At 40.3% G+C, this 16,198-nt stretch overlaps 1 protein-coding gene across 1 annotated transcript in view; it reads left to right on the top strand.

Moving 5' to 3' along the window:
• Positions 1–16,198, top strand: part of dst (dystonin) — a 113,010-nt gene that overhangs the window by 80,413 nt on the left and 16,399 nt on the right. The window contains exons 59-80 of the mRNA XM_081616123.1: positions 4,687–4,848; positions 4,970–5,140; positions 5,394–5,560; positions 7,225–7,384; positions 7,620–7,946; positions 8,092–8,176; positions 8,588–8,829; positions 8,924–9,130; positions 9,216–9,335; positions 9,425–9,532; positions 9,658–9,876; positions 9,957–10,160; positions 10,341–10,572; positions 11,342–11,568; positions 11,676–11,798; positions 11,907–12,008; positions 12,464–12,565; positions 12,856–13,029; positions 13,972–14,127; positions 14,272–14,469; positions 14,989–15,117; positions 15,648–15,818. Coding sequence (XP_081472249.1) covers positions 4,687–4,848; positions 4,970–5,140; positions 5,394–5,560; positions 7,225–7,384; positions 7,620–7,946; positions 8,092–8,176; positions 8,588–8,829; positions 8,924–9,130; positions 9,216–9,335; positions 9,425–9,532; positions 9,658–9,876; positions 9,957–10,160; positions 10,341–10,572; positions 11,342–11,568; positions 11,676–11,798; positions 11,907–12,008; positions 12,464–12,565; positions 12,856–13,029; positions 13,972–14,127; positions 14,272–14,469; positions 14,989–15,117; positions 15,648–15,818 — 3,786 coding nt within the window. The remainder of the gene's footprint in view (positions 1–4,686; positions 4,849–4,969; positions 5,141–5,393; positions 5,561–7,224; positions 7,385–7,619; positions 7,947–8,091; positions 8,177–8,587; positions 8,830–8,923; positions 9,131–9,215; positions 9,336–9,424; positions 9,533–9,657; positions 9,877–9,956; positions 10,161–10,340; positions 10,573–11,341; positions 11,569–11,675; positions 11,799–11,906; positions 12,009–12,463; positions 12,566–12,855; positions 13,030–13,971; positions 14,128–14,271; positions 14,470–14,988; positions 15,118–15,647; positions 15,819–16,198) is intronic.

Below are 16,198 nucleotides of genomic sequence, written 5' to 3'. Positions count from 1 at the left end.
ATGATGTAGGTCAAATATTGTGGTTTTTTTTTAATTTATGCTAGGAGTGTTCTGGACTCGCTTCACACTATCCTCTATGTCACATGCCTGGATTAAAATATCACTGGGGTAGCGTGGGGGTGGAAGTGTCGGTCTCTAGAGTGGAGTTTTGGTTTTGTTGGCAATCACAGAAAAAGTGATTGATTCAAAGTGTTGCTAAGCAGCAGTGGCGTTATGGTGCACACCCAGTCTTTGTCCTGCTGCTCCACGGGGTTGAGAGGTCATACATGCCTCAGCTGCTTGTGGAAAGTGCTTGTTGTGGGTAATATTTAGTTTTGAGAGGACATCGGAAGCAAACTGATTCAACTTTGTTTTCATCAATCAGACTGGAGCCTTTAGTGATAAAGAAGTAAGTTTTGATTCGCGTTTATTTTATTCTTCTGTTACCATTTTTGGTTGAGCTTTGAGAGACACTCCGTGTGTTTATTTGACTTAATAACTTTTCAAAAGCATAGCAGACCTGGTTTATGTATGTCTTAATGTGTGTAAAGGTCAGTTGTACTGACTCAACACTTCTGCGTGTGGGCGTACAAGTCTTTTTTCAGCTGCTCAGACATTACATCAGGATCTTTTGTAACTTTAAAAGAATTTGTACCCACTGAATCATACTTTTTACTACTCTAAGTCCCTGATGTTGATGATAAAAAGAAAAAAACAAAGTGTCACTGAAACCATCTATTATACCCTGCTCTGTGGATCATGACACATTTTCCTTCAGGTGAAACCTGAAACCTCTGCAGGCCTGTTAGTATAAGAGCAGGGATGCATCATCCTTCCTGGAAGGTGATTACTTTGAGTTTTCCACTGAGCAGAGATTTCTAATCTTTGTTTTCTGCGCATACTTACATCTCTGTATGGCATCTCCATGTCACTATCACAGAATTAGGTTTAAAAAACCCTAGCCTCTTTTACATCTCTGTGTTATCCCCTAGCTTATTTTAAATACAAGTCTGTTTAATGTGTCTGACATAATTCACAGTGCTTTACAGGTGTAAAGGTATTAGATTAAAAAAAGGTATTAGATTTAAAAAAAAAACCTAATGAATATTTGGTCAAAGTTTAGTATGACATAAAATATTTAAATTATATTTTAAAGCAAATGAATAGCAAGTACATGATGAAAATGGACTGTAGATTTTTGTAATGCTTCCACAAATAGTAATGAAGAAGCAAACCATTTTAAAATAAAATATGCAACATTTTTGTTTTTTTTTTTAGCCTTTTTCACCTCAGTTCTAGCAAACTACGTTGATATTATGTTGCTATGTTTGATTTACTGATAATGAGAACATTCCTTTTCTGCATGTAGCAACAAACCTGATGTCTTTCTTTTAAAAAAAAAAAAAAAGAAAAGGAAAAAAAAACACCGGTTAGAATCTCAAAGTCAAAAAGAAAGAGAAGATTACTTTCAGGATTCAGTTGTGCTTCTGCTTGGATTTTATTTGCAGCTTGGAAAACAATGAGGTTTTCTAATTATTGTGGCGCTGACTACAAGTGTTAAAATAAGCCAATGTTTTTCTGAAGTCTTGTTTTCAGTGTAGAAACTGTGTTTAAATAATGTTAATATCAGTAGGGGTTTTTTATGTAGTCAGAATATCAAAGATATAAAAAGCTCTTTAAAACAAAAAGGTATCAACTACAAATTCCTATTATTTCTTCCTCTTTCCTCTTGTTTTATTCTTCTTCATTGGTTACTGGATGTAAAAGCCCTATCACACACTTGGCAAAGCTTTTGGTGTTAAATTACCTGAGTCCTGTGCCTCTCTCAGCATTCCACTGTAATTAAGAATATCTACAGGGTCCACGGCGACTGCAGGGCAAAGAGAGAAAAAAGGGAAAACGTGTATCTGTTTCAGCATATTGTGATGTCATCGGTGAGAGCTGGTTCGGTGTGTAGTGTGTGTGTGGGTGTGTGTGTGCGTGAAGCTTGCGCGTGCTGCTTCCCCTCCCCATTCTCTCAGTCGCTGAAAGAAGAAAGACGGAAAGTGAGTGACTGTGTCAGGATGCAGAGGATGGCTTAGAAATGAAGTCATATGGGCCGAGGAGAAATGAGGGGGAATTAGAATGAGGGGGGAAAGGGTCACATGTCCACCAATCAACATGTGCCGGAGCAGCTCGGAGCACAAATGGAGTTGTGGCAGATGTTGTCTGAATAATGAGCGGGGGCGGGGCATGAAACCTTCTGCCAGGAGGGTGTCTGTCAGTGCAAGGGGAGCGATGTGAGAAGAAGGGCAGGCTTTTTTTTTTGTTTATCCCGGAGTACCAGCTCCCCTCAGAGCTGCTTGTATTTTCAAGCAGAGCTTTCGGGATTTGTTTGTGGATATATTGTTTGTTTGATTTTTTAAGCTTTTTTCATTCGGGTAAACTGGATGCTGTGAAGATTCTGGAGGAATAAGGGAGCACTTGGGACAAGAGGAACAGACAATAAGTTTTCACGAAAGCCTTGAGGAATATTTTGGGAATTGGTGCCTCTACAAAAAGGCAGGACTCTGATTCCTAATTTGGAGTGTAAAAATGTAACATTACTGCTCTTTAAATGTTTTTATCGGCTTAGACATGTTTGTATTTCTAAAACTTTTTACATGTGGAATACCTCAATAGAGACATTTTTTTTATTATACTTAAAAAATGTAACAGGAACTGCTGAGAGTATATTTCTTGACTTCTGATTCAGATGATTACAAACATGTTTGTATACAGGTGCTGCTCATTTATTTTGACGTCATTGCTTAGTGTGCACTAAAGCACTGTGTAGTATACCTCAAAGGATTTCATTCTGAATCTCTTGTGAGTTTTGACCAGTAACAATTGTCTGGGAAATGGGTAAACCGCTGAGCAGACCCGATTGCCTCAGACAAAACCCGTCCTGTGTTGGGAAGGGGGAGGAGGAGGACCTGAACATTGATGACTGCTACGTTCCCCAGAGATCCATATACGACACCGTGCGACTCAATGAGCAGATAGACTCTGGATCTAAGGGAAGCCTCTCTTCCAGACACTTTGCGGGAACTTTGCCGTACACGCATCGCACCTTGGACCTGAGCAGCCTCTGTGGGAATGGAGGTCTCTCCACTTCTAGCTCGTTTGAACTCCGGACGAGGAAACCCGCAATTCTGGATGAGAGAGCGGTCTTCGATGGGCTCAAACTCAATGGGAACATGACAGGTGACACGGTGCTCTCTAAGTCACGTCTTCATGGAGGAGAGAAGAAGGATCATCCTCATCATCGAAGGTCGTGGAGGACTTTCGTTCCTAATACTTTGGGAGAGTTTGCGAGCCGCAGCGGGACCCTGTGTTCTGGGACTGGGGAGAGGCCCGGCTCTATTGGTGGCAAGAGGGGACAGAGTATGACAACCTCGCTTACTTCTGAAGAGGACTCGGGCCTTTATAGTCCCTCTGTTGAGAGGGACCGATACAAACACAGATCCCACAAAAGAACAGGCCCCGGCACAAGAAGCTTCTCATCCTCCGAGGCAATGCATACCTCTGGGGATCTGAGAACAGGGCGTTCACTCAGCTCAGGGCAGGAGGACTTTCCTTTCACTCCCGTTAGGGACAACCAGTCTCTTTACCACAGCAGCAGCATGATTCAGGAGTCAAGACTGAAAGAAAACGTAGTGGTAAAGCTTAATGAAAAGGACAGCCAGAGCAACGGAGAGCATAAACACTCTACAGGGAGGTCATCTCTGGGGTCTGGTCCCAGAACGCAAAATGGTACCTGTGGCTATCGCTCTAGGGCTTTAACAGACTACGATGAGCTCAGCACAGCTGAGCTGCTGGAAGATGTATCACCTCAGGATGATTGTGAGCTGGTTAGTGTGGTGGTGACACAGCCTGAGGCTTACGGAAACTCTGTAGCTTCACCCACAGGCAGCACCGAGCCGACAGATCCATGTATGCTGCAACAGCAAGGGGCGTCCAAGTACAACATGGAGGAGCTGGAGGAATTCCTGCAATCACTGGAGGCCTGTCTCCCTAAAAGTTTACAGACATTCCAGCATGCAGGGGAGCAGGAGATTGAGGCCTTACTAAATGCCATTGCTGGATGCCCTGATCTTGAACCCTTTGGTTTATATTCCCCACAGGTGCCTATAAATAGCATTTTTCTTCATTTCTAAGTTTCTTTCTTATTAGCTTGCCCAGCACACATTTTGGGTAATTGATGTATCTGTTTAAAGTTTATTCCTGGCTGCTTGGATTCATACATATGTGATTACGTGATGTGTGAATGAGATTGTTTCCCGGCAGTCCAGCCTGGATGTCATTCACAGCTGTGGTTTAATTGTTAAATCTGTTGGGTTTTTTTTTAAGTCTTAAGTTATTTTTTACTTTTGTCTATGTGGGTTGATATGTAAGAAAATATTAAAGTGAGAAGAGTAATAACATTAAACGATATTTTAGGGCATTTAAAATTAGAGGATGTACCGTTATAAATAAGTTGAGTTAACCCTTACAACCTATAATGACCCAAATTATATGTGAAACATTGTTGCTTTGTACAAATTTGTTTTATTCATTCCAAGTCAACTAATTTCATTTTTGAAGTGTAGAAAAAATAATTTTAAAATGACCTAAAAAAAAGTCCCATATCGTGTGAAAGCTTTTATTTTGAAACGAGCATTCACTGTTTGTTCGTTTTGTCTTTAGGCTTTCCAGAAAGAAGACATTGATCCATTGCAGACGCAGCTCCATGACATCAACTCACTTGGGCAGGGCCTCATCCAGAATGCTGCGAAAGGCACCAGCACCAAAAAAATTGAGGATGACCTGGACGGCGTCAACTCTAAGTGGAATACTCTCAATAAGAAGGTAGTTTCAGGTCTTATTAGTTTGTGATTATGATGTGGATATTTGGAGAAGAACATCCTTCACAGTATTTTAAGCCCTTCTCAAGTTGAGTGACTTGTTAATATTTATAACGTGTCTGCAGGTTGCTGAGCGTTCAGCACAGTTGCATGAAGCCTTGCTTCACTGCGGAAGATTCCAGGATGCTCTGGAGTCCCTTCTCAGCTGGTTGACCGATACAGAAGAGCTTGTTGCTAACCAGAAGCCTCCTTCTGCTGAATTCAAAGTGGTGAAGGCACAGATTCAAGAGCAGAAAGTAAGTGTTAATTACATGGTGTGAAATCCATAAACACCAAAGCGATTTCTGCTTTAGCCTCAGCACTTCAACACTTAAACAAACACCTAACATTTGCTTTGCCATTCATCTGACTTCGGTGGCACTCATTGTTAACCATGAGTGTTTAACACAATGCTTTTTGTGTAATGGACCTCTAATTTGCAACTGTTGGATTTACTGGTTTCCTAATTATTGCCCTTAATAACTCACTCTCTTTGTTCCTGACTGACAGCTCCTGCAGAGACTGCTGGACGACCGAAAGCCAACTGTGGAGCTCATAAAAAATGAGGGAGGAAAGGTTGCAGAACTGGCAGAGGCTGTGGACAAGGAAAAGATCACCAAAGAGATTGAATGCTTGGGAGAGAGGTGGGACAATTTGCTCAAGAAAGCTGAAAACAGGTCAGTATATACATGCACGTAATTCATAGTGCCCAACTATCTATCCATTGTAAAACACGATCGCTCATAAAGCAAGATTTCAAATGTCTAGCAGAACAAATTACATCCCTTTAACTTCTATTTGCATTTTGTACAATCAAGTTTTATGGCTTTTCAGTGTAACTATTTTATTACGGAATAAAACCGCTAATACGGAGTTCTCAAAAATTATTTACAAAAAAAGTTGGAAACTAGTTTTGTGCTTTTGTTTTCAGGCCTAGAGTCAATACTTTAATTTGGGGTGTAATTTATTTTGTGTACTTGCATACTGACTCTTTTTTTTGCATTTTGAAAGTAACTTAATTTCATTTGTATTGGATAAAGCATCTCTGTGAACATCAATATTCACGTATTGCCACAGATTCAATTGAATTTAGGTCTAGGCTTTGATTGGGCTATTTTAACATTCTATCACATGAAAATACTTTAATCCAAGCCCCAAGGTCTCCACCAGTCCTCATAGGTTGGTTACATCTAACTCATGATTCAAGTGAGTTAGATGTGACTCACTTGAATCATGTGATGAATTATCTCTTCAGAAGCCAGTCAAAGTCTGCAGAGTCGTTCTAATGCTCTTTATTGTAACACTTTATTTGAAGGGGTGTGCATAAGACTGACATGACACTGTTATAAATATGACATAACACCTGTCATGACCTTGAAGGAGTATTTATGAATGTTTATAACTCTTGTCATGAAGTGTCATGTGGTAAATAATGACACTTTTAATGCAAAGTTGCTTTAAAAATTCCATTAAAAGTGCCAACTTCGCATTAAAGGGTTATTATTTACCATATAATGCAAAGTTGCCACTTTTAATGTATTTTTGATGCAATTATTAAAGCAACTTTGCATTAAAATGTCGTTATTTACCAATGACACTGCATGACAACAGTCAGACATTCAGGAGGACTCCTTCATGTTCATAACAGGAGTAATGTCATATTTATAACTGTGTCATGTCAGTCTTATTCTCATCCCATCAAATAAAGCGTTACCCTCTAATTGTTTTATTCAGTGTCAAAGCAGAAACAGATCTTAAGTTGCAGGAGACTGGCCTCCGAAGACTGGAGTCTAAACCACTCCACTGTAGGTTTGGATGTATATTTAATGTCATCCGTCTGCTGGTACACACAGCATTTTGCATGGTGGCCAAAAAGTTTAATTTTGATCTCATCTGTCCAGAGCTTTTCCCTCTACAAATTTGTTTCCAAAAACTGCAAAAACGTTTTTTGGTGTTTCTTTAAACAGTTTTTTTTGTCCCTCACTGGTCAGATTTGCAGAGTGCATGACTGGTAAACCTGCCCACATATTCTCCCAGTGCAATTATGGACTTCTTTGTGTCGGCTTACCATATAAAATTTATACAAATTAAATACGTTGGTGTTTGTGATAAGATTACAAAATGTGAAAACACCTTTTCTCCTTTTTAAAATTATTCAGCTTTTTTAAGACTTCCATTTCTTTTCTATTGTATTTATCTGTCAGAGATTTCTTCTCTATGTCCGTTTACAAATAATTGACAGCTCTTTAGTCCCACTCTAAAATTTAAACTTTATTTACAATCCAGTTTTTTTAGGACTTCTTAACAACATTTTCTGTATCTCCTTTAATGCACATGGCAGGCAAAAGCAACTGGAAAGCATCTTAGTGGTCACCCAGCAGTTTCATGAGACTCTGGAGCCACTGACCGAGTGGCTCACGGCCACAGAGAAACATCTGGCCAATTCTGAGCCAATTGGTACTGAGACATCCAAGTTAGAGGATCAGATCACTCAGCATAAGGTAATATTAGTGCTTTTGCAACATTACCTCACTTGTTTTTTAAAAAAAAAAAAAATTATTTTGCATCACCAGCTTTAGTTCGTTTATTTAATCATGCAGTTACATTCATTTACATTTTTATTCTAAGTTTTTCATCATCAATCATTTCCATTTTTGTTCAGTTTTATTTTTATGTTTTTGTATCATCTTCCTCCCCCCCCCCCCCCCCCCTCGTTTTCCATCCGCCCCTGGTCAGGGCTTAGAAGAGGAGATTATGGGTCACAGTAAAGACCTGTGTCAGGCGGTCAGTCTGGGGCAGATGCTTAAAGCTGTGAGCTCTGTGGAAGAGAAGGAGTTCGTCCAGTCCAGACTGGACGCCACCCAGGCCAGTTACATAGAGCTCCAGGGGCGATGCAGGAGAAAAGCAGACATGCTGCAGCAAGCTCTGGCCAACGCCCAGTTGTTTGGAGAGGACGAAGTGGCTCTCATGAACTGGCTCGGCGAGGTGCACTCCAAGCTAGAGGAAGTTTCCGCGGCGGACTACAAACCTGACGTTCTTGAAAGGCAGTTGGCAGAACAGCGGGTATACTCTCCTCCCCAGGCCAACCATTATGTTTTTCTTTTACGTTACATCATCTTTTCAGCTCATATCAGTTACCTGTGTGCCCTGCGTAGTTTGACACGCGACTCTGATCTCCTCATTGACTCCCTGAAACATTTCCTTTCAGACGCTGCAGAGTGATATTGAGTTAAGGAAGAAAAATGTTGACCAAGCCATCTCCAATGGACTGGAGCTTCTGAAGCAAACAACAGGCATGTCATTCTCTTACATGAGTAGGCTTCATTTGTTACTTAGAAGCAATTAAAACGTAATTTTGTACACATTTTTGTCTTCTGTGGTATTTTTTAAGGAGTTTGTTAATGGTGCCAATAATTGTGCACTGGTGATTTTGGTACATATATATATATATATATATATATATATATATATTTAACATAATTTATTTCCTCCCAAACTGAACAAATGTATTCAAATCCAAGATTGAAATTTTCTAACTTTTTGAGTGTGCGGATTCGTGCTCATCTTTATCAGGAGTGTAAATAAATTAGCAGTTTTTATTAGGTTGAAGTTCTTGAGGTTTTAAGGTTACCCAAGCTACCAGCGACTCTGTTTTCACGTCTGACGACAGAACGTTTACTTTTGTTTTTATTTTCTTTTTCTAGGAGACGAGGTGGTCATCATCCAAGGCAAACTGGACGGAATAAAAACAAAGTATGCTGAAATTAACTCCATGAGTGACAATGTTTTGAAGACGCTGGAGCAGGTTTTGAGTCTCTCCAATAGGTTAGCGCACATTCATGAGGACCTGAACTCCTGGTTAGAGACAGCTGAGGCTGAGATGATGGAATTTGCTGATCAGGAGCCAATGGGCGAACATTTGATTCATTCACAAAACAGACAGAAAGTAAGACTTTTTTTTATTTTTATTTGAATGTGTTCAAGAGAAAGAGCCGGTTATATTATTTTCAGACTAATGTGTTTTATGTAATGTTATCCAGGCCTTACTGAAAGAGACTAAAGACCAAAAGCCTGTCTTGGAGAAGCTAAATGAGCTCAGCAGTTCACTCCTGGACTTGATCCCATGGCACACCCGGGAGAGTTTGGACAAACTGGTGACTGAAGATAATGAGCGGTACAGAGTCGTTTGTGACACCATCACACAGCAGGTCGACAAGATCAACGCTGACATCCTCAAGTCTCAGCAGGTAAATCAAATTACTTGCTACATCAGGTTTTTTGTTGTTGTTGTGTTCTTCTGTTGAACATTTATTTAACATTTTCCTCTCCCAGTTTGAACAGGCTGCAGATAATGAACTCTCCTGGCTGGCTGACGCTGAGAGGAAGCTGCTGTCGATGGGTGAGATAAGGCTGGAGCACAACCAAACTACAGCCCAGCTCCAAGCACAGAAGGTTAGCGCATGATGATGCAATTAAAGAAACATACACTAAACCGAGTTGCTATGTGACCTCAAACTGGATTCATTTGACTGCTTTTGTAGAATATGTATATGGATATCATGAAGCACAAAGATGCTGTGGACGAGATTGTAAAAACTGGACGAGCCATCATGAGCAGCAAAAACCCAGAAGAGAAAGAAGCCTTGAAGGTAAAAAAAAAAAATATATATATATATATATATATACTGTATATATTTTTTTTATTTTTTTCAAATATAATCATTGGTAGACAAAAGCTAGAGATTCTATTGCTTTATTTTTCTTTAAAAATCAGGCCAAGACCGAGAGTCTCTTGGAGAAATACGGGATTGTCAGTCAGCTGAATTCGGAGCGCTATCTCCAGCTGGAGCGAGCGCAGTCTCTGGCTGGGCAGTTTTGGGAGACCTACGAAGAAATGTGGCCGTGGCTGCAAGAAACATTGAGCGCCTTCAGCCAGCTGCCCCTGCCTGCTATCGAATATGAAATGCTCAGACAGCAACAGGAGGAGCTCAGGGTGAGAACATGCTCATTGGGACTTGTATACAAAAGAAAGAGGGAAAAAATAGGTACTTAAATTCATTTAATCTCTTTCAGCAAATGCGAGAGCTAATTGCCGAGCACAAACCTCATATCGACAAGATGAATAAGACGGGTCCACAGTTGCTTGAACTGAGCCCCGTGGAGGGAGTTCCCATCAGAGAGAAATACACAACGGCCGACCAGCTATACACCAAACTCAAGGCTGATGTGAAGGAGAGAGCAGCCAGTTTGGATGAAGCCATCTCCAAATCCACGCAGGTGGGGAGTAGTTTAGTTTTTGGTCTCCAGTTGTTACGTATCAAATGGCGTATTTGAGATGAGATGTATTGTTAAAACAATGTAAAGAATGAACTCAGTTGTTGTTTTAACACAGTTTGACACAAAAAATATAGCAACCTTACGCTCTGACTAACGGGTTTCTTTCTGAACTTGCCATAGTTCCACGATAAGATTGATCCCATGCTGGAGTCCTTGGAGCGGATTGCTGAACGCCTGCGCCAGCCTCCGTCCATCTCTGTGGAAGTGGACAAGATCAAGGAACAGATTACTGAAAACAAGGCTGTTTCTGTGGATCTGGAGAAACTGCAGCCAGTCTATGAGACGCTGAAGCAGCGAGGTGAAGAGATGATTGCACGAGCCGAAGGAGCAGACAAGGACATATCTGCCAAAGGTATTGGATGTGCTGTGTCAGTTTAATGTGTGTTCTTCCTGTAATATTTGTATAATAAAGTTTTGGCCACCCGATTAAAAATATACAAGATAAAAAAAAAAAATAAACATAATTCAAAATGTTTTTTTTAACCTTTCTGCAATTAAAAATCAAATATTTCTATTAGGAAGAGTCATGGTTTCACGCTAGATTTGTAAGAAATCAGTTTCTCAAACAGACATTTGCTGTTTTTATACAGACAAAATGATACTTCCTTTAGCTGTAGTCTGTTGAGCCTTCCTGTTACCTACTTTAAGTCTTCCTCTCTTTCAATATGTCACAGCCTGGATGAACCAAAGACATGTCTTGATTTGTCATAGAACATACTATGTATGATGCAAGCTCTTTGTTTTATGCGCTCATTTTAAAATGGCTTAAAGCAGCTAGCTTAACTCTCAAGGTACCACTCTCAATTAAGAGTGGTACCTGTTTATTAATTAATTTACTTATTGATAGAGACAGTCACGGTGTGGTCAAGGACGGGGAATAAGATTGGCCTTATCAGTTTCCACCTTGCTGGTCTCCGATCAGAACCCATCAAGTTTGAATTTGTCAGTTTTTTTAATGCTTCTCTTTAGTTGTAAATGTGCTGTATCTAAAGAAGTCTTTAATTTATCATAAAAACAACCAAACAAAAGTGTCAGACAACAACACTTCAATAAAAATGCTGTCAAATCCTTTATGTTCTAATTATCATATTTGTGACACTTTCAATTTTCCCCTGCTTCAGCTGTCCAAGACAAACTGGACCACATGGTGTTCCTGTGGAACGACATCCAGGTCTTGCTGGAGGAGCGGGAAGCGAAGCTGCTGGATGTGATGGACCTGGCAGACAAGTTCTGGTGTGACCACTGCGCTCTCATCGTCACTATCAAAGACAGCCAGGACCTGCTGAGGGAGCTGGAGGAACCCGGAGTCGACCCCTCTGTTGTCAAGCAGCAGCAGGAATTTGTTGAGGTGGAAAGAAAACGGCTGGCACATAGATAATAAAACCTAATGGGGCTTGTCTTTTAAGAGACCTGTGTTTAAATGTTTATTTATTTATTCATTTATTTATTTCAAAGGGCTTTAAGGAGGAAATCGATGGGCTTCAGGAGGAACTTGATATGGTTCAGAACCAGGGTGCAGAGCTTATGACTGCTTGTGGAGAACCTGACAAACCTGTCATAAAGAAAAGTGTGGATGAGGTAATGAATAAAGTTCTGTTTCATGCAGAACTTTCACTTGGTGATGCTGTGAAACATTTGTGCGATTAGATTTTATTTCACACATGTGGTCTGTTTTAATGCTCCTAGGTGAATTTGGCATGGGAGAATCTCAACAAGACTTGGAAAGAACGAGTAGAGAGGCTGGACGAAGCCATGCAGGCAGCTGTGCAGTTTCAGGATGGCCTGCAGGTACATACACAGATTTGGGAGCACAAATCACCTTTGAGTACTTATTTCTTTGGGTAAATTTACACCATATGTGAGAAGTTGAACCCGAATCGTATGCCAGATGATTTCAAGATCAAACAACTGATTTGCATGATAGAAGTTTTAATGAGAAGACTAGTAATTTAGAGACAATAAACACCAACCGCAGTGTTGTTCTATTTTTGGTTCGGCTTAACTTCTGTATGAAGTTCATATAAAGTCTTTTAAAGTCGGCTGGTTTAACTCTGTTGAGGTTACGGATTTATTTTGCGGGTTGCTTTTTTAATTTCAATGTAAATGTTTACCCATTTGGAGGCTGTGCAGGAGAGCTGGAACTTTTCTGCATGAAATCAGATAAACCTGAGTGAAACATGACTCTGTGTGTGCGCTAAGCCTTGCTTTCTGACATCAACAATGGTTTCCCACTTTGTACACAGGGCATGTTTGACTGGGTGGATATACTGGAAAACAAACTGGATTCAATGTCACCCGTAGGCACAGATTTGGAGACAGTCAAGCAGCAGATTGTTGAGCTCAAGGTACGGTTTGGTGATTTTTAATTTTTTAATTTTTTTGCTTGATAATTCTCTCCTGTTTTGGGCTGTGAGATATTTTCCCTGCAGGTGTTTTTAACACCAGCTGTATTCATATCAGCTGTGTTTACTTTTAATGCCCAATTTACTTCTCTTACCATTTTTTCTAAAAGAAAAGGTTCCTATGCACCTTTGATATGCGACAATACAAACGCTGTCCTAAGCAAACAGCTCTGCTTTTCTCTGCATGTCTTTGAGTTTGTGTTTACTTGGTTTCACGGTGCTCCTTTTGTCAGGAGTTCAAAGGAGAGGCGTACCAGCTCCAGATCGAAATGGAGCGGTTGAACCACCAGGCCGGCCTCCTTCTGAAGAAGGTGACCGAGGAAGCCGATCGCAGCGCCATCCAGGAGCCAATGTCTGAACTCAAAATGCTCTGGGACAACCTGGATGAGAAGATCATCAGCCGACAGGTCAGAGCCAGGAAACGGCTGGAGAGAAGGATGGGCCAGACCATGCCAAGTTTTAAAATTTTATGATTCAGTTTTTAAAATATCGCTCATTCCTTTAGTGTAATGTTGCAAAATAATTTCACTTAAGATAATTTTTTGCATTAACATCATGAAGCAAAAATTTGTACAACTAAATGCATTTTTTTAATTGGATATTATATTATCCTATTAAAATTATGAGTTTAATAAAAAAAAATTCCATTAAAAATGCCAACTTTGCATGATTTTGTAAATTATGATAATTTAATGCAAAGTTGGCATTTTTAATAAACTTTCAATGCAACTTTTAGAGCAACTTTGCATTAAAAGTGTCATTATTTACCGAATGACACTTCATGGCAACAGTCATAAACATTCATAAAGACTCCTTCACGTTCATGACAGGTGTTATGTCATGTTTATGACAGTGTCATGTCAGTCTTATGCACACCCCTTCAAATAAAGTGTTACCAAAAAATTAAATTATCTCTGTCAGGTTTGCATTATTTTGTCATTATAGTCATAAAAACATAAGAACTGATCATTGAAAAATTAATAAGTTGATAAAATCATAAAAAAATCTGTTTTTTGAGTTTTACCAACAGTTCACATTTTTACATATTTAGAATTACAAGTTCTTGTAAAAAAAAATGCTTGCATTGTTTTATTCACAAACTTGGTTTATATTAAACGTAGTACCTACAATAAAATAAATTACAAAAGAGAACTGAAATGAAAATATAAAATATTTCTTTTTGCCATTCCTTTAGAACATAATTCTTTTTGCATATTTAATTATTATATAGAAATTAGTTGCAGCTGCTATTTGAAATCTAGAACCCTGAACAATGATGGCGCATGGTGAATATGTCAAGTGCTTTCACTAAATGCCAAATCTAATGGGTCAATCTGTCATTAATCCAGCACAAACTGGAGGGGGGGCTGCTGGCACTGGGCCAGTTCCAGCATGCACTGGATGAGCTGCTGGCCTGGATGAGCCACACGGAAGAGCTGCTCAACGAACAGAGAAAAGCGGCAGGAGACCCCAAAGCCATCGAGATAGAGCTCGCCAAGCATCATGTACGACACATCTCCTTCACCTTTCATTTAATTGTTTGTTTGCAAGTATAGACACCGTATCCGTAAGGTTGAAAATGTATCCACATTGGGTTCATACACATTATTATTTTTTTTGGAGTCATCTTTGCTTTTTCCTCCCTAAAGGTGCTCAAGATAGATGTGTTAGCCCACAAGGCGACCGTGGAGACGGTGAACAAGGCTGGTAATGAGCTGGTGGAGTCCAGTGCCGGAGAGGAAGCCTCCAGTCTGCAGAGCAAACTGGATAATCTGAACCAGAGGTGGAAGGCCATCCTGGAGAAGACGGACCAGAGGAAGCAACAGCTGGAAGCGTCTCTGCTTCAGGTTCTTATTCATTTCACAGAAACTTCACTTTAGCTTTAATAAACTGTGATCCATTAGTATCAACCCAAGGAAACAAGTACGTTACAACTAAGTCCCAAAGTTCTGTTGGGGTGAGTAATCCCACGCTTTCCTCATTAATTTGGCAGTTGTGTTTTTAAGTATGACATTTCTTTTAGCTAAAGGAAGAAAGAAAAGGAGAGAAAGAAAGAGAAGTCTTCAAAATATAATTTAGTCTTGAGGTAGAGTGAAGTTTTTTAAAACAAGAATGAAAGATATGCATTCCAAAGGTTCGGCTTGCTTAAAATTAGGAGTATATTTTCATCTTAAAGGTAGGGTAAAATACAGAAAAATATTACGAATTATACCCCCCGATTAAGTTCAGGCTGAACACATAGAGCAATGAAGTGAAGGAATTATTAACTCTGGCCTGTTCCACTCCCAGACTCAGGTTTCTAACAATCAGCGTGTGTGTGTGCTCGAGTCACCTTTTGTCCTGACCCAGGTTGTATTGTGTTGTAGGCCCAAGGTTTCCATGGCGAGATAGAAGATATGCAGCAATGGCTGAAAGACACAGAACGTCAGCTGTTGGCATCAAAGGCTGTGGGAGGTTTACCAGACACGGCGCGGGAGCAGCTTAACGCCCATCTGGTGTGTGTTTAACAATATGAAAGGCTGCATGCAGATGGCAGGCTGGCGAGGAGGTGGCTGCGTCTGTGCTGCGTTTCATCTCAAGTGTGAAAATTAAGCGACACTGCAAAATACACAACTTGCAGGGAGCGACGAAAAGCCCCTTGAGTGTTTCTAATTGATTTGTCCATGCCTGACCTTAATGAATCTGGGAATGTTTTCCTTTTTTTATTTTTGCTCTCGGTTATGGAGACACTTCAGCAGCAGTGGTTTCCCCCTCCCCCCCAAAAAAAACACAAGTGGTGGCATTTGATAGAACTATAAACAGCAAATCTCTGGAAACAATAACTTTATCAAATTGGTAACGTTATACTGTTTAAATATTTATTGGAAGCATGTTTCTTGGAGTTTCAGGCGGCTTGACTGTGCTCATTCTTTGTCCATTTTTGGATGAAACTTGGCCTAACTACTGACAAACAAATGGTCTTAAACTTTTTTGTTTTGCGCTGACAAAAACTCTCCTCACGCCACCGTGTTTATTTTTGTTTCAGGAGTTGTGTTCTACCTTTGAGGCCAAGGAGGAGCTTTATAGGGAGCTGCTGAACAAAGGTGGCCAGCTGCTTGCCATGTCGCCTCAGGGCCCGGACAGCAACACGGAGCAGGACCTCGCCAGCCTGAAGGAGAAATGGGAAGCCGTGCAGGCAAAGGTCACTGAGAGGAAGGTGGGTCACCGCTGTACGGCTTTTACTGCTTTGAGCAGAAATGACTCATCTCCTCTGGTCTCAGGGAGATATCACTTACAAACACTTGAATCCTGACTCTGCAGCTTTAAAGCCTTTAATGCCAGTGTCGATAATGAAGGGTGGAAGTGCTGGCAAAGGCACTCAGGATGTGGTTTACACAGTTGATCAGGGGCAGTGCAGTTGCTGTCGAAGGGGAGCAATACTCTTTTTATATTTTCTTATATTATATTTTTCCTTTTTGTAATGTAATTTCAATATTAATGTAACTGTTCTGTAAGAAAGCATCGTGGAAACCCAAGAAGCACACCAGACAGGCCGGGGATGAAGCTGGGAACATCTCATTGAGGTCTAGACAAAGC

Source organism: Poecilia reticulata, chromosome 15 (genome assembly GCF_904066995.2).
Source record: "Poecilia reticulata chromosome 15, P_reticulata-male-v2, whole genome shotgun sequence".
In the NCBI taxonomy this organism is placed as follows: domain Eukaryota; kingdom Metazoa; phylum Chordata; class Actinopteri; order Cyprinodontiformes; family Poeciliidae; genus Poecilia; species Poecilia reticulata.
This window is presented reverse-complemented; position numbering and strand designations above follow the sequence as displayed.